We start from the raw sequence: 22,140 nt of genomic DNA on the forward strand, positions 1-22,140 counted from the left end.
GTTTAGCAGCTACCTGGGTCATGCTCCTTTGGAGCCCATTAGTGCCCATGTGGATCCATCAGCTGTACAACACCCACTTTTGTGTCTCTGATGCTTTCTTTGTTGTTTTGCTGTCCGTCTCATGCAGAGTGTTTACAGCATGGGAGGTGGATCCTAGCAGAGGGAAACTGCTGCCCAGAATGGAGGGAAGCTGTTAGCATCAGAATGGAGCCCTGTGATGAGTGTACCATCACCTGCTAAGAGGAATGCCAACAGGCAGAGAGGAGCAAAACTCCCTCTAAATTTCTGTCTGGGATATGGTACTGCCTCACTCTGGGAGGAAAAAAAGCTGCCACTCTCGAGTTTTATGGCAGACCCGGCGTCTGCCGGCAGTAAGTCAGCTCTGGACAGAGAGCTGTCCAAGCTCCCTGCATCCAGACAGTGTCCTCAGGCTCAGATTTAGTGCTGATGGGTGAGGGAGAGCAAGCTTAGTCCCTGGCCATGCTGGCTGTTGAGTGGGATCTTGTGTAGAAGGTACAATGTTTTGTGTCATGATGAGCTTCCAACAGCAGCACCATTTCCAGCACCTCAGTGCTGTGCAGGTGCTAAGCATATGTGCATTGCCTTTTGTCTCCTCCTACCCCTTCTCTGAGGTGAAAAATGTGATGTGCTGCTCTGTCTCCATCTTTTCTAGTTGGGTTTCGGGAAGGGTTCGTATCTGTAAATATGTATGTCATTAAGGAAAGGTTTTAGAAGTGAAAAGTGCTTTAATTTTCTCCTGTCTTAAGATGGAGTCTGAAAACATGTCTTGCTTTGTCATACCTACATGAATAAGGGCAAAAAGTCTGATAGTGACCTGAAGATGTGACCTCTAGTACTGATGCAGCTGTGCCAGCCAGGCAGAGCCATAGTCTTCTGGGTGCAAGAGCCCATGTCTGAAAGTATTATATCCCCCTCTTGGCATCTGTTTATCCCATGTATCCCATCATCCCTGATTTGTTATTTCTTTCCTTGTTTTCACTGCCCCACTGTTCTCATTCCCCCTAGATGACACCTGTATGCACCATGAGGTGTGGATGGCTCGTGCCATGGTGCCTCAAAACTGCCCTGACTGTGGGTCTGGGGACAGAGGAACCAAATTCCCCCCAACTTGCAGTAGGGTTGAAAAGAGGGGAGGGGAGGGAACCGCTCAGTGTGGGTGCGTGGGTTAAGTGTCTCTGTGCCTGTCCTGGTGTGTTCTGCTTGCAGGAAAAGTCAGTGTGATATTGAACGTGCCGGTCTTTGATATTTCTGTGGCTCCTATAAAAACCCCTGCAAATTGGATTTGCAGCACAGCTTCTTATCTCCTGAAAGGAAGATGTAACAGCATCATCTTGTGTTTTAGCCAGACGTTTTCCCTCAACACTTCCCTATTTCTACACTAAGGGAAAAACAAATGTTGAGTCTTTTTTTTTTTTTTCCCTCCTGTTTGAAACATTAAGAGCCCTTCACACAAAGCAGCTCAAGTGCAGAAGAATTAATTGGGGAAATTAGGGTGTGCTGTATTCCTGGCATTTTCTCAGAAACGGTAATTGCCCTAATTCTCCACCCTGTCAAGACCTGCATCCGCACCCTGTTTTCCTCCTCCCCTTTTCCTCACTGTCTACCTGTTGTTCTCCTGCTTGAGTTGCTGTTTTCATGCTGTTGCCATTTATTTCATTCCAGTAATGAGAGGGATGTGGCAGGTGAAGAGCTCTCACAATCTGGTGACATCTTTGAAGCACAGGCACAAAAGAGCAGTTTGTTTTTGGGAAATAAAAACTCCCTGCTCTAGTACTTGACCTCCACGCTCACCTCTTCTCCTGCTCGGGGTATGTTACTGCTGTCATTGCAAGTCATTTGGCTCAGGATTTTTGTTTAATATAGTCTCAATATTCACCTAAACACTGACCTCCATGCTTAACCCCTCTGTGTTCCTCCCGGACCACCCAAACCCTCACACACTTACTGAAAGCTAATCAAACTCAGGATCTTTCAATCAAATTTCAGCCCCACTCCCAGGCATTTGAATTGAGGCTTTTGATTTTTCCCAACCACTGGGCTGAGATCCAGAGGTCTGGGAGCTCAGAGCCTTTCAGTTTAGCTTCCTGATGGTTTTTTAACCTTCCATTTGCAGAGATCGTAGATGTAGCCAAACAGGGAAGAATTTTTTGTTGTTCAGTATTTCCTAAAACACCTGGTGATGTACGTGGCAGGTTCGGATTCGATGGAGATGACTCTTCCAGTCTTCCCCATGCTGACTGGACTTTGGCTGCTCTTAAAAGCTGTCCAGGCTGATGTCTGCTTTCCTGAGAGCTGGAAAGACTGCTGGGAGTAACCAGTCAGATGCTGGAGCCACGTGAGGGCTAGTAACACCATCCCCAGAAGTCAGAGATTCAGTTCAGTTCAGAAAGCTGGGGTTGTTTCTCAGTGCAGCCAAACTACCGAACCCTGTCACCTGTGCTGTAAAAACTTGAGACAGCAAATTTCCTGCAGGGAGTTCAGGAGCCCTTTCCTTCAAATCAATTTCCTTCCCATAAAACTTAACTAGGGAGGGCAGAACTCTTTTCCATTTTCAGTGTTCCCTGGGTGCAGCCAACAGATCCAGGGAGGCAAGAGAAGCTACTTGTGATCCCCATCCATCCCTGAGTAACTTTTTCCTCCCCCTGACTTGTAAGACTGTTTTTTCCCCCTGTTCTAATTTTTTTATCCAGGTATGATTCCCAACACTTGCTAGAGGCTGCCTGCATGCAGTGTGCTTGCTTCCTCCTGCTGTCCCCACTTGGAACATCCCATTAGCCTGAAAGCTGTGACATACAGGGAAAAGAACACAATGCCTCATTTTGAGCCATGAAAGACTCTCTCATGGTGGAGATCCATCCAAAAGTGTCACCAGAAAGAAAAGGATTTTGTAAGGTCAGATCAGAGAAGCTCATGGTTCCTGGGTTTTACCAAGGTGGCCTGATTAAAACTACAGCCACAGCAGAAGAAGGTAGAGAACCATATGCCAGGAAGCTTCATTATTCCAGCATAGGTGGACCAGAAAGAGTATAGGTCCTTCTGAGCATACAGAAATGAACAGTTCATGCTTTGGGAGGAGCACTGCCACTTGCAATTGAGGGTGACTGGGATGTGTAAATGTAAAATCCTCCCCTCTCATCTTGTCTAGGTTGTTGAACCCATTTCCTCACTTCATCCCATCAGGCCCCTGGCCTCCTCCTGCCTTCCCACCTGCAGGACCATGATCTCAGCTCTTCTTTACCATGGGTACAGCCAAGGGATCACATATTGGTCAGCAAAGGTGGGAAGCATCCCCAAACCTCAGTATCATCAGCAAAAGAACTGGAGGCAGAGCAGCTATAAGCCAATTTAGCGAGAGCAAGGATAAATTATGCTTTGATTCAAGAGAAGACCTCCCTAGAAAAATTAAGATGCAAGTATCTTAATCAACCTCCTTAATTAAGATGCTTGCATGGAAAGAAACCACTGCTTTTCTTTTTTCCTCCTCATTCCTGCATGGTCAGAGTTTCTGTGTACTTTCCTCTCCCAATCCCCCCCCCCCCCCCCATTTCATAGTCTTACCTCTCTCACAACCCCAGCAAGCTCCTTCTCCCTGCCAGCTGGATGGAGAAAGCCCCTATTTGCAAGCAGCTGTCCTTAATATATAGGCTGTTTAGGGCTCAGCTGTCAAAGAGAGCATGTTCAATGTACAATCAAGGGGCAACGATGCACAAAATTGCACACACACACGAAATGGGAATCTTTTCTCAGTGTGTGTTGAGCTTTGAACGCTTAAGTGATTCCACCTCTCTCTTCCCCATCCAATTATGTGGGCAACACATGATAAGATTGCTAAAGGAATTAGTGAGGAAAATCTTTATGCTGCCCAATCAATACTGTTCTTCTCAGCAGAAGGCATCTCCCCCCTCTGGCCTCAGCCATGTTCTCATTTGCCGTCTGAAACACAAGTCCACCTTCTCTCTATTTGTGGTGGCCAAGTGGAACAACAGCAGTGTGTCTGTTGGAAATGATTGTAGTTTCAGAGTTTCTTCCTTTCCTTAAAAAAAAAAAAACAAACCTAAAAAAAATTAAAATGTAGTAGAGCCCTGCCAAACCCATGTTTCAGGTTTTTAAAGAGGTTTGCTGTGTAGGCCAGAGAGACCTTCCATCCCTTTCCGCTGTATGGCCTTACAGGGATGGTCAGCAACCTTATAGGCAAAGACAGGGGATGATAATTTTTCTGAGCATCACTGAGGCAAGATGCCAGGTTTTATGGGCCACTAGACTGATCCAATATAGCAAATCCTGTGTTCCACTGTGGATTCTGAGACCAAATTATCAATTAATGTGAAGCATTAAAAAATTCAAATCCCTTTTAGTTCCCTGCAGTCATTAGTGACAAGATACAATATCTATAGCTCAAATGCTTTGCCAGCATCCCCTGGCAGTAAGGCAGAAACTTCATTCCTATTTTTTCAAACATATACAAAGAAAACATATGAGATCAGTGGTTTTTACAGTCAAATTCGGCTGCCTGTCCATATTTACTTAGATGGAGGAATAAATCAGGTTTGGGTTACTCTTCAGGTTAGTTATTTGTTATTGGAATAAATGCATGGTAATAGATCTGACAGAGGAAGATGTTTCCCTTTCAACTCTGTGTTTGAGGTAGAATTTGCTTTGTTCTGCACTATATTATATTGATGTTTTTTTCCCACTGCTGGATGACTTCATTTGCTCTGCTTCTTTCCAACTTCCATACCTCTGCTCCAGCTGGCTTTAGTATACAGCTTTATGCATAGATTTCTCTTTACTCTTCCCCTAATTGTAACACTATAATGCAAAAGCAATTTAAACAACCAGCATGAACCAATTTTCTAAGCCTTTTCCCCACCCATTTCCTACCTCAGCTTTTTGGGAAGGGAGGTGAGTCAGTCGTTCTTGGGGCAATTCCCCAAGCAGAATGAGCTGTCAGATACATTTAGCAGCTTGGTTTCCACTGCTAGTGCAGAGTGGGAAGGTGCCCAGGGCAATGACTAGCTGGACACACTCTGAGGCCGTATTTCAGGAATTCCCCAGGCAGCTCTCAGCCTGAGCTCCTCAGTAATACAGTGAGAAGTGTACCACCAAATCACCATGCTCACCAACTCCCGTTCCACCTTGGGATTTTGTCTTTGCCCCAGTGGGAACACAAACAAGCTCACTAGAAAGTCAGCAGAGCTTATGCCAGTCCTTCACTCTCAATTTGCTCCTTGTCCCTTTTCCTTTCTCCCATTCTCCAAATCTCTCCTACTTTGATGCAGAGGAAAATATAGTCCTGTATTTCATGCTCCAGCATTTTGCTTCCCTTGTCCCCTTCTAAGCTCCAGTTTTGTGAGTGCTGGCAGGTTTGTGGGTGATTTGAAGCTGTGGGTTTAGGTATTTCCTTCCCCAGCCTGTGACAGTGCTGATGGGACAAAGACTTTGGGCAAGTGTAGGGTGGTGTGTGAGGTGCATTTGGCCAACAGTACCGTTAACTCTGGCTAGCCTGAACTTGCTTGAGTAAAGATATCAGGGCTGGGTCTTGTTCTGCTGGCAGAGGCAGATGAGTCCCTGCACTGTGCCCAGGAGGGCTGGCAATGGGCAAGGAGCAGGATGTTTAAGTACCAGATATGAAGGAACTGCTCAAGCATCCTAAAACTTCTCTTGTCTGGAGAGGAATTCTGGGTCCCCCAAGGGATGACATTCTATATGAGCATTCTACGTGGCTTCTCAGGCCAAGGAGAAGTTTCAGGAGGCTGAGTCTCCCTTGACTGTTACCCAGCTTGCCCTCCCTCTGCACTGGTGCAGGTGATCGTGTGGGGTGCAAGGTGGTGGTGACTGGGGCCAGAGTGTCTCACCTGCCCCTTGCCCTCACAGCAAGGGCTGCATAGTGTTGGGATGTTGCAGCCAGTGAAAGACCTATGGTTCAGTTAAAGACATACCCTTTCCCTTCTTGTCCCCTTGCTTCATCCCCCCCATCCCTCCCTCCCTCTCTCACCCTTCCCTTCTCTTTTGTTTGTCTCCTTCCCTTGTTTTCACCCATTCACTGTCAGGAAGGGCCGCGTCCGAAGGGCCAGTTCAGCGCAGCGTGGCAGCGACAGAGACTGGCACCGCCGGCAGCTGCAACAGTGAGTGCATCTTGAACCCTGGGGCAGCTGGAAGCGGGGGACTGGTGCTGCTTGAGCATGAAATGACACGTGGGGTTGAGTGGCTTTGGGACTAGGACGGGTCTAGTGCGTTTTGGCAGCGAAGGGGCTCTTGTCTGTGGCGGGAACTGCACACGTTTCTACTATAACGGCTCTTGGGGCTTCTTTTTATGGTGAGATAGTATGGGATGAATGGAGAAGTCCTCAGTGCAACCTTCCTCTGTGAGTGTCCAGGCTGTGCCTGCACTAGTGGACAGTGCAGGCTGTCCTTGGGCTCCGCTGGCAGCAAGTGCAGCATGTTTTGTCTCTGTGCAGCTAAACCAACCCATGACTCCAAGCAGCGTGGCATTTGCACTGTTCACTGGGACTGTCCCCTCAGCAGCTGTTTGGATGGACTAAAACCAGACCATTTGAGCAGCTGGACTGTCAGCCTGACACTTTTGTCTGGTAGTGTGGACACTTTCTCTGTATCTGACCAGTTGGATGCCTGCAGTGCCAATTGAGTGGATGTCAACTATCACTGCCCTCTGCTGCTCCCACCCCTTGCCCAGAGGGGAGACAGTGAGGGACTGGTGCAAGTTTGAAGCTCTGACAGAGCAGCAGAGTTTGGTTTTGCCAAGGCTGTGGCTGATGGGAGCCATGTGAACTGTGTGAGCCCACTGAGGGCTGGTAACACCTCTGTCTGTCCTGCCCTCCCTCCCACAGAGCCAAACCAGCATTCCGTGGTGCTGCAGCCTCTGTGTAGGATCCTCAGCCCAGTATGTCCCCGCCTGTCACAGCATCACAGCACCCTCCTCCAGCCAGCTGGAGGGTGAGCTGCAGGAGCCTGTGAGAGGTGGAAACATAAAACTTGGTTGTCCTGTGGGATTTTGCTGCTGGCACACAACACAGTGCTCTGTTGATCCAGACAGTTAGGGTGCCTTTGCTTGAGCCCGTTCTGGAAATGGAACAAACTAATCCACCCAAGCTGCAGAGCAGTTATGACTCCTTATAAGTTAAGACTTTCTTTCTCAATAGCTTCCCTGTGCCAGCAAGCCCACAGAGATGGGCATAAATATTTACAAAGTAGCCATGGCAGGGATAAATTACCTGGGTCCAGTCACCCAAACCTCGCTGTGGCATTGCAAGGGGAGATACATACTCCTGGCCCACTGATGCAGGACTGGCTGCCCCACCACCTGGTGTCGTGGTCATTCCTCCTGCTCCAGCAAATGCCTGCATAGTTTTAAGCAGCTGAGTGGATCTTGCAAATCGAAAGAGCAGGTCTCTGGCACTTCCTTGACTGTTGCCAGAATCACGTGGGAGTGTGAGGTTTAGATATTGCTGATTTTGCAGGGGATATGTCAGCAGATGAGATTTGCCACTGAAAGGTGATTTTGTTACGTTTATGCCTTTCTGAGCCAAAATTGAATTGTGGGGTGTGGATGGGAATTTAGTTCTAAGCACTGATGTAATTTTGTATCCTTGGCCCTGAAGGCAGTTTTTAAAAAATTATTTTCCCCTGTGCCCTGACACTATTTTTTTGCCTTTGAATCATGTCCTTATGACAGAACAAATACTAGGGTTGACCTTTGCAATGTGACATAATAATATGTGACTTCTTTATAGCTCTTTTCATCCAAAATTCTTGGCACACTATGAATCTGATCTTGCAACCACTTGCCACTGGGCTTAGCACTCACTGCTCCAAGCAATCCCTGGGGAAGCCAGAGGAGCATAGAAGTGCTATACATGGTGTTACTGGATCAGGCCTTAGAGAAATGTAGCACATGTTTGTGAATAGCCATATTTTGGAGAGAGAAAGCCTTACTCTCTGATTTATTACTTTTATTTGCTATCAAAATGCCGTGCCCAGCACTTATATGACAACCTCCTCTTGGCTACAGTATCATGGCAGGTAATGCTGGGGCCGTGTTGATAGCTATTATCTACCACCCTGTTGCGTTTTTATTATTATTTTATTTTTTTCCCAGCTCTAAAAGCATGTTAATTAATAAAATCCCTTGGCTTATCCTGCACCATTTGATCCTGCAGAAATCACAGCATTTTATCTTATTAGTAAGTAGGAATTAAAGAATTAAAACTACTCAGGGGGGAAAAAAAAACATAATCACTTTGCCTGGTCATCCCTTCTGAAACAACCTTGCGTTGTGCCCTCAGAAACCCCAAGCTCAGCCCCTATGGCTTGGCAGAGGATGGAAATCCCAAATCAGTGAGTGCCTGATCTGAAAACCACTTTGTGTTCTGTTATTCCTGCTGTGAAAGGGAGAGCCCATTAGGTGCATGAAGAAGAGTCAAGTAGTGAAATCCCAGCCTTGGACTGGGCTGTAGGTCCCTTCCATGCTACTGATGTCCTCTGCTGCCATGGGAAATTCAGTTAGTTCTCCTGTGCCTCAGTTTCCCATTGTTAAAAGGTGATCCCTGCTCATCCTCACCAAGGAGAGGATCTTTTTTTCACATGAAAAAAAGATTGCAAGGGATGCAGTCATTATGGTGTTGGGAAACAGGTAAGTACCCTAGGAATATGTAGGGAATCTGAGAGCTGAGACATTTGTGGTGAAGTTGCACAGAGTGAATTTTGGAAGCACTTAGTAGCTGTAAAATTCAAAGAGTGAAGCAGGCAGGATCCATGCACCCGCCTCTTCTTGATATGTTCAAGATGGGTAGAACCAGGAAGGAGAGCTGCTCCACCTTCTTGTTGATGGGAAGTGGTTAAATCTGGGGATGGAGACCCACTAACCATCAGTAGGTATCTACACACCTCAACACTGTTTTCCGTCAGTAGAGCACTGCATCCTCCCCACAACCTTAAAAAATCCCTTAAAAAATAATTTCATTAGGACTAAAGAGATCTGGAAGGGATTCCCTGGATCATCAAATCTAATCCCCTGTTGCATCAATCACATCAGATTTATCCTTTTCATAATCAAGCATCACTATTAAATGTGCTCCTAAGGGAAGACAGTCCCAGAATCTCATTGCTTTAAATTGGAGATGCTTCTGATTTTCAGTCTGTGCTTAGTCATGGCCCGTTTGTTAAACAGCAGGTACCTGGCACAGAAGGAAGAAATTTAACACAGTTTTCTTAAAATAACCACCCAGAAATTCTATCCACAAAAAAAAATGCTGAGGTTGCAAAAGAGAACGTGCAAGGTCAGGTAATGATAATGAGGAGGCCTGAGCTCACACTTGCCTCAGCCTTGTAGTACAGACTTCACATAATAGCCTGCTGTTAAACTTGTCTGATCCAGGTGAGGTACAAGGCAAAAGTACTCACAGAACAAGGGAACATCTTTGCTGTTCTTCGCCATCAAAATAATTGTGTAACCCTCTATTTTTTTTTGCCAGGTATAACTAACTAAATGTTTATAACTAAGCTAAACATTTGACTATTTCTTCTTTTGCTGGCAGGCTTTTCCATGCCATTTATATTTTCACTGTACAAGCCATTACCTGCACAACATTCTTGAGAAGTCAGTGAGTTCATAGGACCATAGAATGGTTTGGCTTGTAAGGGACATTAAAGACTGTCCAGTCCAACCCTCCTACTGTGGGCAGGGACACCTTCCACTAGACCAGGCTGCTCAAAGCCTCATCCAGCCTGGTCTTGAAGACTTCCAAGGGTAGAGTTGCACTGCCCCATTTTACGGATTAGGAAAGAAATTCCAGTGCTATCAGCCATACAAACCCATGGAGCTGCAAGGGCAACTTCCCCCCTCCAAAATACCCCTGGCTTTATCCAGTGCAGTCTGATTCACTCCAAACCATGCAATTGCTGGTGCAGCAGTCTGCCCTGTGGCACGCAGTGTACAATGCATGTCATGGAAATGATGGGATGCTCTAGAGCCATGACTTGTCCAGTTAGTTAATCAGAGTGCACAGTAAATGGGCAGAGGGGAGAAACTGGTGAGTGTAGGCTGAGGCACAAAACCTCAGTGTTACCCATTAGATGTGACCCAGCCTAGTTGTGACCCAATGGCACATGGAGTCGGGGCTACTGCTGCACAGCATGGCCAGAGTGGCTAAGGAGGAGGCCTCATTTGCCAAACCCAGGTTTGGAACTAGGACGCTGCAATCTCATGTTTGCTTATTTAACTTGGCAGGTGTTCAAGTGAAACAGGCACAGAGGGGAGGTGTCAGAGCTGATCTTGGTACCCGCTTGTGGGATTTTGACTTTCTATTTCAGTGCTCCTGTTTAGGAAAGAAACGCATGCAAACCCACCCCCCTCTCCTTTTTTTTTTTTTGTTTTAAAGCACTATTTAAATGTCATGAGAATGATACAGTGCCCACCTTAATGTGCCTAACAAATTAAAATATTTTATTAGCCTATAATCTGAAAATCATTACTGTGCTTACTATAAAAAACTGAAGGTCTTCAGAGGGAATGATGTCAGTGTGTCTAAAATGTATGCAAATATATTCCATTGCCACAAAGGTACCAGGGGTCAGACAGGCAGCCCCCAGCCCTAGGGCAACAGGCTGTTAGTGTGGGAGGGAATGAAATGCATCTCATAGTGGGGAGGGAGAAAATGGATCTCTTGGCTGATTTTCCTGGAGTTTTGCAGGGTGAATGCCTGGGGCTGTGCCTGGCTGGTTGGGATGGTTTCAGAGGAAAACGTTCATTGGTGCTGCTCCCATGCACGTCCCTTGCAGTGAGAGTAAGGAAGTGCTCCAGACAGCTCATCCCAGTCATGGAAGAGCTGCTCGGAACCTCTGGCCCTATCCTGCTTGCACAGACAGCACAGGGGCCTGTTCCCCTTGGGTACACACGTGCCTCTGGTGCGACCCTCCTGCAGATGGCTCTGGATGTGTCCCTCCACAGGACAGGCAGAGACAGCTGCATCCAGCTCTAAGAAAGTGGCCCATAGCCACTGCCCCAGTGGCAGTGCTGGTTATTTCTCACCGCCCTTGGCAAGTGTCAAATGGTTCAAGGATTAATGACCATTTAACCGGCTGTATATCCATCTCTGCGGAAGGCTTCAGTGGAAAAGACAGGAGTACTGGGATCATTTACCCCTGTATTACACAGCAGATTACCCGTGCTTATGAGGTCACCAGTTACCATGTAATTAGACCTCCAAGCAGGGAAGTCCGAGATAGGTTTCCAAACCACTCTTCTTCCCTGCATCAGAGAAGCAGAGGGATGGCAGCAAAGTGCAGGCTGAAGCCTCATTAGGTGCATTTAAAGCTGTTAAATAGTTTAAAATTCCAGCTGGGGGAGGTGCAATTAGAGGGCAGCAAGGCCACCTGTACCTGTCAGAGAGAGGGAGGGGAAAAAAAACAGAGCAGTTTGTCTAGGAAATGCGGGAAAGCTAAAACAGAAAAGAGGGCAGTGAGGGAGCTCTCTGTGCCAAGTGGCTGAACAGCAGCAGCAGCTTCGAGTTTCAGCAGGATCAGCTTTGCCAATGGTGGAGGGCTCTGCTGAGCCACAGACCTTGCCCTGTGGGATGGTATCCAGGGAGCCATGGAGGATGATGCAGAGGGGATGCCCTGTGGGTCAGGACAATGGGTGGGCAACAGGACACCCTCCCCATGCCTGCTGCCTCTTTCTTCAGATTGCTTTCCTCCATTTCTCACATGCACCCAAATCAAACACCTACTCACAGAGCATTTGGAAGAATGACAAATGCCTTTGATTATCAAGCACAAATTCCAGTGGCAGCTCATTGCACCTCTCGTGTGGCTAATAAAGCACCAAGCCCGTTCTGATCAATATACAGCAAGTAGCACTGTAAAGTGAGATTGTGCCTGCCCCAGGCCACGTTGCATTTTGTCTTTATAAACCATGTCCTCTTCGAACCAAGCAGAGCTTGGTTGGTCTCTTGTGGAGTGGTAGCTCCCTAGAAAATGTGGTTTTCAGTGTGCCAGTGAAACAAATGATGTTCTGAAGCCCTCCAGGTAAAGGACCCAAGCCAAAGAGTGAAGCGTGTGCCTCTGCAGCAATCATTATTTTAAATACTCTTTTTGGACACAGTCACATATACTCAACTCAGCCCCACAACCTCTGTAGAGGTGTGGCAGAAACAAAGACAGTGTAAAGCCATTGATTACTGAGGACAGAAAGAACTGTATGTAAATACTTTGTCTAAAGAATGACCAGAGTGGGGAGATGTGCTACCTGATTGCAAATATTTACAAAATAGTGAGCTTGAAGGTTAGAAAATGTTGAGAGAAGTATATAAAAGTTAGCACAGGGATAATGCAGTGAGGATGAGAGTGGGGAAAATCAGTGTGGCAAGCAAGAAATTTCCATCGTGTAGGCAAGATTTGCTTGTGATTTCCTGAGGGAGGCTGTGGGTTGTTCACTGGGATATATGGATTGGCACCCATCAATACCTTAGCAAATCCTTTAGGGCCTGCTCTCACAAAGGAAAGAGGGAAGAATGATATTTAATAGGGTTTTTTTTTTCAGCTCTACTCTTCGGGCTGTAAAGTGTTTCCATAGGCAGACATGCGTGTCATTGCCGGTGCATGCTGCACACACATACCTAACGCTCCCGGACTAGAGCGGCTTATCCAAAGGCAGCAAAAGCAGCCAAGGCTTTAAGCCCAGCATTTGTAGTCACGTTTATCCTTGAAGTAAATGCTCCAGCAATGACATAATTGAGGACTGTCCTGTCTGCTCAGCATGTGTCTGCAGGGGTCATTCATTCTATCCGACACTGCAGAACATTAGCCGGTTTTTAGACTCACTTTCTCCTTCCGTCCTTCCGCTTGTGGCTAACCCTAATGGAGAGCTGGTGGCTAGAGACTCCTCTAGGAAAACTTGCCTGGTTTGGAGAGCTGACCATGTAGAAGCAGTCCTGTATTAGGGCAAAACTAGTCAGATGGGTCCTAGTGGGTGCTGGATTTGTGCAGTGGTCCTAGTGGGGCTCACTGGGATAGAGTGTCTGGATGGCTGCAGGAAGGGGAGCAGAAGGCAACTAGTGATATCTGTGATGGCCACTTAGTGCTCGAGGGCTCTAATGGCATCTGGGAACCAGGTTCCTGTGTTTGTGGGTTTGCTTATTTATTTATGCTTCTGGCTAAATAAAGTAGGGAGGAAGAATTTTAACACAGTGGTTAAAATGCGTGGAATGCAGCAGCTCTGTCCTACTCAAGGGCATCCGGGAAACTTGATAAAGAATGGAGGGAAGTTCAATGCACAGAAAGTCTCAGCTGGAAAAATAGAGAAGAAGAGGATGCAGAGCTTGATTCCTTCAAAAATTCAAATTTAGCTTGTTTTCCAGCAGAATCCTGCAGCCAAAACCCACCCTCACCATCTGCACGTGCCACCATTTTGCTTATTGCTGGTTTTAGTTCTTCCCGTTCCCAGTGCTGCTGCTGCTCCCCCATGACAGCAGTGATCAGATGGGTGCTGTCACTGTCTTTTCCTGTGTCTGGCCTTCTTGGGCTGCTGTCACCATCTGCAGCCTCTCCCCTCCTTGCTACACCAGCTTTGGACAGGGATGCTTGAGTCAGTCGTGTGAAGAACATATCAATGGCAACCTCCCCAAATTTAGGTCTGAGGAAGTTCAACCTTGAACATCGTTATCTCCAATGTGTCTCTACAGTGGTCTGACTCATGGGGGTGGGGGTTGTGCAGACTGGGATTTGCCTCTGCCATGAAATGCAGCTCTGCATTCAGCAGTGCCAGAGCTGGCACAGCTTTCCCACCGACACTGATGAGTTTAATCACATCATTAGTAGGTGTGACACTGCAGCCTCCAATGATGAGCTCTTTATTTTAACACGGCTTGCAGTGTGTTTCTCTGAGATGCCATCTGTGCCTGCACTGCCTTCATTAGGAGAGAAAGCCCATGTGTCTTCTGATGTTGGTCTGTATTTCAGTGATGTTTCCCTGCTCAGAAACCACTGTTCAACTAGAGGGTGAAAACTCTGAAGGAAAGCATCAACACCGAAAATGCTTAAAGAGGCCAAACAGACCATCAGGATGTGCACTGTTTGGAAGAATCCTCAACTGGTCTATGTGAAACTGGCCAGAAGGAATGATCCAGTTATTTTATTCCTGAAAGATTTTCATCTTGATAAAATGCTAAGGCCCCATCCTTTAATCTAAAGTGCTGTAAGTTTTCAGGAAAGCAAAGACAGATTTTAATTTTTATTATACTGTCAATTTTTGTACCTCTGTACTGTGATTGCACATAGAATTCTCTGGGTTGCTTATCCAGGTTTTAGATACAAAAGCTATTAATATTTGTGGGTGTAAATCAGAACATATAATATTCCCCCTTAAAAACTCCACAGTAAATGTTGTAAATATGATTAACTATATACTATATATCCAGCTATATATTTCTGTGGCTTCCCTTGATCAACAAACAGGCAGCATGGTGTGCTCAGGGTGTTCCACTGCTCTTAACAAGATTCACAAATGACAAACCAGGCAGGAGCTGCCACATCACTGTCCAGCTACACATGAAGAAAAGAACTGTTCCATAGGGAGATCCATACCCTGCCTTGTATTAGTTTTCTGTCTGTATGCTGCCAGGCCGATGCTCAGTGAATTTGACATTAACAAGAAATAGATTTCCAAACAATCTAGCCTAATGAATTTTGAATATTATTATGATTAATGCCAAGGGAGTTGAACTGATTATCCAATATCCAGCAGTTAAGTAATGGAGCCTTATCTAAATCTTGTGTAGTCCTCAGTCAGGAATGGCTCTGGCTGCAGTTGAAGATGGAGCGTTGTTGGTTACCCAGAGGGAAGTCACTGGCAGGACAGAGAGAGAGACATGATGGAAAGGGAGATTATGAGATACCCATCTGAAAGCATTTTAGCATGGAGTCATCACACATGCAAGTTATTGCTTCTATTTCCTAAGCTGCATTTCTCAGGCCATTTTGAGACTTTGCCTTTATATCACTAGGTTAAGATTTGTTGGGTAAATCTTTTCCTTATTTTCTGAAGCCAGAAACTGAGTTGATTTTCATTCCCTGCATCTCCAAAAGAACAGGATCCTAATGGACACGTTTCTTGCACATGATGGTTTAACTTAGCTTCTATCTGATTAGCTTTTGAGCTATTAAGCATTTCTTGTAGTAATACCAGCAATGCAGATCAGTCATGGACAGTTTCTGTTGGCACAAGCAGTCTTTGCACACTTCAGACTACCTTTGAATCTGGAACCAGCCAAGAGCTGTGCTGTCTCATGGATATTGCACCTCTCTGAGCAGACCTGTCCTAAAAAAGTGTGCTGTGGTGCAAGGGTCTCTAGCCTGGTGGAGACAAATTGGTAAATTTATAAGGTGCCTGACAAACTGCCTGAAGGCTGTAGTTTAATAGATTTAATGGCATTCTCAGCCTCTGCCGTTATCTTGACAGTGACCAGGAGAAAGGCAGCTTTTGATCAGCCCAGATGCGTGCCCATGTTGTGGCTGTGATGCAGGAGACCGCAAAGGCCACCATCTGCATGCACCCCCTGCACACCTCCCCAGTGCCAACTGGGCAAACCCACCAGAGGATCCTTCCCCAGTGCTACAACTTTCCTCCTCTGTCTGATATCCTCCTGTGGGGTCTTGTTGTTCTGGGCCACAAGAATCTTTCAGTGGATCCAGGGGGCTGGTCACCTCTTCTTCAGCTAGGAAGGCTCTAGCAGCAACCTTTAAGACAAGGGCTTTGGACCTACCAGGAGCTGGTGGTGGCCTTTCTGACCTCTTTGCAAGATGCTTTGCAAACTACAGCTGCTCTGCTCCCACATCCCCCCAGCTGAATGAGGCATGAATGGGGTTTTTCACAGTTTATGTCCTGGTGTTGAAGATCATGGCTTCTGGAGTTTTTACTTAGGTGAACACATGAAACTGGCCATTCCCCTGCAGGCTGGTTGTGCAGCTGTTCCCAAGCAGTGGGTGCAGCTGCTTTGAGTTCTGGGAAGAAAAGGCGAAGGGTGAGTTGTGGTAAGGTGTACACCAAACAGATTATTGGCAAATATAATTTAAAATGTAGGTGTGATTACTCCTCTGTTTCCCTTTTCTTAACCATCCTCTGCATTACCTCTGGCATTTTCAGGCAGTAAATAATATAACTGAGAAGACTCTTGGGCACAGGCAACTCTTAGAGCAATAGTGATTTATCTCAGACCGTTTTGAGACAGCAGAATTTACCTCTAGCTACAGCCACCCCTCCATGTCTGCCCCCTCATTTGCATAAGTAATTGTCAGCTTGTTAATGGCTCATTAGGAATGCTGAAAACCGTGGGATTAAAACAGGCTCAGTGGAGCAGAGATGGGGGGGGGGAAGGCCACTGTCCCTGCTTGCAAATTACACTGCTTGATTCAACGTGATTCAGAATTACAGGTAATAAAGCAACTAGATTGTTAAATGAAGTAAGGAAAAACAATGTCAATGGCAGGCTTTATTTTTAGAATCATGTTTAAACACAGTATGTGCATCTAGGGGGAACAAACAGTCCCTTGCCAAACAGTCCTACTGACAGCAGGGAGCTCTCACCCCTTTCTCAATTTCACAGTAATGCTTCCTGGTCAGTCTTTCTTCTTCCTGAGCAAGTCCACATAGCTCCTTACATCACCTCATTGCAGGAACGTTTAGTTCTTTTCCCCATTCTCTCTCTGGGCAAATCAAACCCACTCCCTTCTGCCAGCAGGAAACCAGCATCTCCCCTTCTTTCGGCAAGGCTGAGACACCCGGCGCAGCTCCATGTGAGTAGGAGAAACAGCTCCAGGTTGCTTCATTCATTCTGTAAGTCTGCAAAATCCATTGAAAATTGCTGTGAGATGTCTTCAGTCACTGGCATGCAGGGATGTAGCCAGCCTTATGCTGTGGCACTGCCACTGCAATGGAGGAGATGGTTGATGTAGCCAGTGAGAATCGGGAGAAGATCATATCTGCCATTCCCAGAGACTGGGGCATGGTGAGGACACAACTTATTTTCAGATAAGTTGAAAAGTTTGATGGAAGCTTTTTTTTGTTTGCTGACCATGTTTAAACTCGCATTCAGCACTGGCTATGACAGCAGCGACCGCAAAGGCACGAGAGGTGAAGGCAAGGACAGGGCTATGATGGCTTTTGAATCACTCAGAAGAGGCTCACCCTGGGGCTGGTATGGCCATAAAGCATGATGCCTTTCAGACAGGAGAACACCTTGGGGATTTTTGGAGGCCAGAGTAATTCTGGCAATGGTGCAGTCTCAGATATAGCAAGCACCATTCTTTCTGGATAAGCTGAAAGGAAATTACAGGTAAAGCACTTGGGAATCATATCCAGTCACAACTTGCAGTTAAATTCAGCTACCTCTGATCTAAACTACTTGGATACTTGAGAGCCTAGTAAGGTGGCAGTTAAAACTAGGAAGTGCTGGACAGCTGGACAGCTAAGAGTCAGCAAAAGCTCAGCTCTGTCTGGCATGTCAGAGTTGATCCCTCTGCTTTGCAAAAGGTGTGCAAGAATCTGTCAGGACTCACAGATACAAAATACTGGCACATCTGATAGGGAAACATTTCTCAGTGCTGCTGGATCCAGGCTGAAGGCAGGGAAGGAGTGTTTCCTCCTGAATCCCCAGCCATGAGCATGTGCTGCCCTTTATATCGCCCCTGAGAAGCCACCTTCTTGTGCCCCAACCTGAACTGACAAGCATTGACTCACAAAAGCACGATCTACAGCAGTTTTGTTTGTTGTTTGCTCTTCTCTAGGAGCTCAACTTCGGCAAACAGAGGAGCTTTTCCTGCTTCTTGCTTTCATTGCTTTTTTTTTTTGCCCTTGCGTCCTCTCGGGTGACCCAGCCACCTGTGGCTCTTATTCATACAAGGCTGTCCAGAAGTGCTGAATTACAGCACATCCTGCCCACAGCAGGAATCACCGTGTCCTGATGGGAACATACATCTGGCTGCTGGGGGAAGGCTCAGAGCTGAGTATATTCCAGGGATCACCCAGCTCCTAGTGCTGAGGTCTAAAGGACATATGTTCTGGCGCAGCCCAGCCTGGGATGGCAGCCAGGTCTGCAATTAAAGAAGATCCCAGGTCATCCCTACCTATAGCAGCAGGAATGGAGATGGCAATCAGAGAATGTGTGTCTTATCACTAGGTTGAGTGGATTGGATGTTGAGTGGATTTTCCTGGAGAGGAATGGTGCCAAGGTCTCCACTACTGCTGCGTGATTCTGTATGAACTCAAATGTCTCCACTTCCTGCACAACAGTTCAGGAAGTTCAAATAATGTTTTGCCGTACAAATCCACCTGCAGTGGTTGTTGTGGCCTTTCCAAGGCAGGAGTAGGAGCAGAGCCTCCATCAAGTATGCCAGGAACAGGAAGAAAGGTGTCAAATGACCTTGGAAAGGAAATGTCGAATGACTAAGGAAAAAAAAAGGACTGATTTTTTTTTTTTTTTTAATTTTATCTCAACATTGGGGAAAAAAACTGCACAGAAAGGAAAATAAAACACAGCCTGAGAGTATGCCAGAGACCAAATCCTGGTTTTAGCTGAGATCAGTGAAGGAACTTTCATCTGTGGGCATAGAGTGAATGGCTCAGTAGTTCCCCTCTAAATGCTATTTTGGGCTACAACCCTGCCCCCAGTATAAGGGCTGGGAGGGGCAAAACATGTCTTCCCATCAAAAGTTGCCTTTAATATGTTAGTATCTGTATTTCCACCAGTCCTAAGTTCTCATGAGGTTTTTTCAGCCCTACTCTGGTTTTGATTTCTGCTGTATCTCTGTTAGTGGCTTAAACTGTGGATATGTTGCACAGTCTTTTCTGAACACTGCTGCTCTACTACCTGCTGCTGTGCTGTCAAACTCACTGGGGATAACATGTCATCTTTTCCTTTCCTAATCAGCTGGATGTCATTCAGAAAGCTGGGACAAGGAGAATTTTCCCCCCAGACACCAGCTTTCCTTGGTAGCAGACAAACCTCAAGCCTTATAATGCTACTCGTACATAGCACTTATATAGCTTTACATCCTCAAAGTGCTGTTCTAGCATTAAGTAATTATCTTTCTCCCTAATGGCCATTAACACTGGCCTTTCATGAACCTCCCCCAGCTCCCTGAGGTTCATATCTAATACAGCAATAAGCTGCTCAGAGGGAGTGACTGGCTGTCTTGCAAGACCATGGGCTTGGGTATGTAATGAGGCTTAAGAGCAGAGGCCAGATGCCCTGGAGTATCAGAAACATGTGGCTGTAGCCCAGGTCATGCACTTGGGAGCATCCATCAGAAAGGGGTGGAAACGAGTAGGTGATAATGTGATCTTGAAGTGGAGAGAGAAGAAGACTTTGGCCGCTCAGAGGATGTGCACTGATTGCTCTATTTATTACCAGGACAGCACTGTGAACAGAAAGAGTAAAGCAGTGGGAATAGCATGTCAATGTGGGCATGGGAAGTTGATCTAGGGAGAGAAAGTTAGAGAGCTAAAAATGTCAAGCAAAGCTAGACAACCATGGCAATGAGATAAAGAGGCCAGTCTGCAGGTCTATGAAGCATTGAGATAACAGGGAGAAAGGGCAGCTTGGCAGCATCGTAGGATTTTAAGAGAGGAACAGAAGAGGATTTACTTGTCTTATTTGCTTTCAAGCAAAACCCTCTTCCAGGCTGTGGAATGTCTCCAGGGACGATGTTGCAGTGCCACTGTTTCAGAACATTTTACCCTTAAGGGTCTTTAGAAGATGAGCCGATGTGATGGGTGGGCTCCCCCATCCCTGGATCCCAGAGAAAAAGAGAAGATGGGGTGGGAAGATGACATAGCTGTTTTAGAGAAGTCTCAGAAGTAGCATGCCCCTAACAAACACCAGTCCTGCATGGTCACTAATTTCTGAAACCTGCCAGGCCCATCTCTGAGAAAGCAGAGGTTTGACTAAAACAAACTTTCACCTTCTCCTTGAAGACATGGTAATTATTCTTTCCAAAGCCAAGGACATGCCTTATAAACTGGCTTTGCAAAATATAAAAAGAGCATCCTTTTTTTTCGGCCTGATTTAATAGCATCATTTTGCTTTTATGCTTCTGGCAATGGCTGGTCCTCTAAAACAGTTATGTAGCTGTGGGAATCACGTGCAAGTCTACAGTGGCAAAACACAGCTCACAACCACTACATGTTATGCAAAGGATTTCTGTCACCTTGGACACACTCAGCTTCCTGTGGCATCAGTAGCACAATCCCTCTATGCTCAACTCTAAATCATTTTGCTACATCAGCAAATAACAGGGTATGGCTGACTGCAGACCAGGAAGACTTGACTTGGCATTCACTCGCTACACAGATTCAGAGCAGGGCCTTTCCCTGCCTTCCTGCATCTGCTTTCTCATCTGTGAAATGGGAATTTTAATCCTAATCAGTTTGCAAGGGAAGCAGTAAAGGATAGGCAAAGGTGATTTTTTAAAATGTAATAGTCAGCCTTATGTGCTAGGCTAGACATTGGAGTGGTTTTATAGTAGAGTTTAATTGATGCCTGTTCTGCTTATAGCTAGTAAATGCAAGGCTTAACATTTGCTCTCAAAAATGTGGTTCCCTCTTTGAGATGCAAAGGATACCTCTGCAAGGAACACCTTATCACTGAGAATAGTTGGGCCATGTTTTGGGATCCACACCTTTCTGGGCATTGCTTGCTTGTTTAGGTTTTTTTTTCCCCAAATTAATTTAATTATTAATTATTACCAGATTAATTTTTAGTAAAAGCTTTCTCACATGACACACATGGCTGGGAGGAATGCTTTGGCAGTCCCTAGACTCCACTGTATGAGCTATGCCAAGGTTGTGTCGTCACATCCTTGGGAATACTGTTGACTGTCTATGTCACTTTGTTGGCAGTTCTTCACCAGGATGTGTCTAGAGCAGACCGAAGACCTTAACTTCATTTTGGCTTACTAGAACTGAGATGGGACTACTGGCTTCTCTGCAATGCTTTCAGGGCCAGATGGTGGTGTAAATCAGGGCCCTCCCATTTGAGCAGTACTGCTGCAACACTGTGTAAGCTGAGGACCTGTTTCATATGTTCTGAACCTGTTCAAAAGGGAGCTAACTGTGCTTACTACTTTGTGCTACCTGTAATCACAAATGATCCTGCAAGGTTCAGGATATTGCAAATGGTTTGCAATACGTAAATCATCTTGAGATTGCTGGAAAACTGAGGACTTAGCGCTACTTAAAGAAGAATAAAATAAGCATTAACACAAAACAGTTTTTGCCACAATCAAGTTTGATGTATGTCCTGTTCTGCTGATAATGTTTCCTCAGAGCCCTTCACAAGAAGGGAAAGCAACTTGTAAAAGCTGGGAATGCAGGAAAGAGCTGAAATTGCAGCCAGGTTTTCAAAGGAACAAACAAAGAAAAGCGTATTTCCATTTCCATTACTTCAGAACATTCCTGGGAGTTCAGAGCAGCAAGCTGAGAACACACCAGCCCAGCCATCTCTAAATAGGAGGTGTAGAGCTGCAATGAGCTTTTTATCTTCAGGCATCTGCACTTAGGAAGAAAGATCTTCCTGAGACTTTTCAAACTCCTTCTCTTTTTTGAGGAGGGTCTATTTCAGAGTAAGGAAGAAGGTTGGTCTGCAGTCCTCTGACTACAACATTGCAAAACTGAGTCTAAATTCTGTCAAACCCCAGAGAAGTCTGAGCCCCTCTGTGCAGAAAGCCAGCTGAGCATCCTACCACTTTCACACCCTATTCCAACACACCTCCCTCTTGCTTCCAAACGCTGCAGTGTCTCTGTACTGACCTTCCCCACACTAGTTCTGCTTTAATCAGTCAACGAAACCTGTGGAAAAACTGGCAGCTCACAGGAGAGCTCTTGTTTGTACAAGAAATGTTTTCATCTGAGCGAGCACAACAGTCTCATTATTTTGAATAGCCACACATATGCTGGAATCCTAGACAGCAGATACCTTCTTCCCTCACCCTTCATGGGACCAGAGAGATTTCTGCCTGTTTGATTCAGCTGCAGTGCTACAAAGTTATCAGAACTTGCTTTTTTGGTGTCTGTAATGAGACAAGCAGCCTTCCAAGCAGCACCACGAAAGC

The 22,140-nt window shown here is 46.0% G+C and overlaps 1 protein-coding gene across 3 annotated transcripts in view; it reads left to right on the forward strand.

Annotated features, from left to right (window-relative positions):
- Positions 1-22,140, forward strand: part of NTRK3 (neurotrophic receptor tyrosine kinase 3) — a 209,272-nt gene that overhangs the window by 182,638 nt on the left and 4,494 nt on the right. For 2 of the 3 annotated variants that reach the window (XM_051796556.1, XM_051796557.1), the window contains one exon: positions 6,072-6,146. The exons of the other annotated variant lie outside the window; for it this stretch is intronic. In XM_051796556.1, coding sequence (XP_051652516.1) covers positions 6,072-6,146 — 75 coding nt within the window. The remainder of the gene's footprint in view (positions 1-6,071; positions 6,147-22,140) is intronic. 3 annotated transcript variants of the gene reach the window in all.

This window comes from Manacus candei, unplaced genomic scaffold (genome assembly GCF_025592945.1).
Source record: "Manacus candei isolate 608988 ecotype Guabito, Panama unplaced genomic scaffold, ASM2559294v1 h1tg000046l, whole genome shotgun sequence".
NCBI classification, from domain to species: domain Eukaryota; kingdom Metazoa; phylum Chordata; class Aves; order Passeriformes; family Pipridae; genus Manacus; species Manacus candei.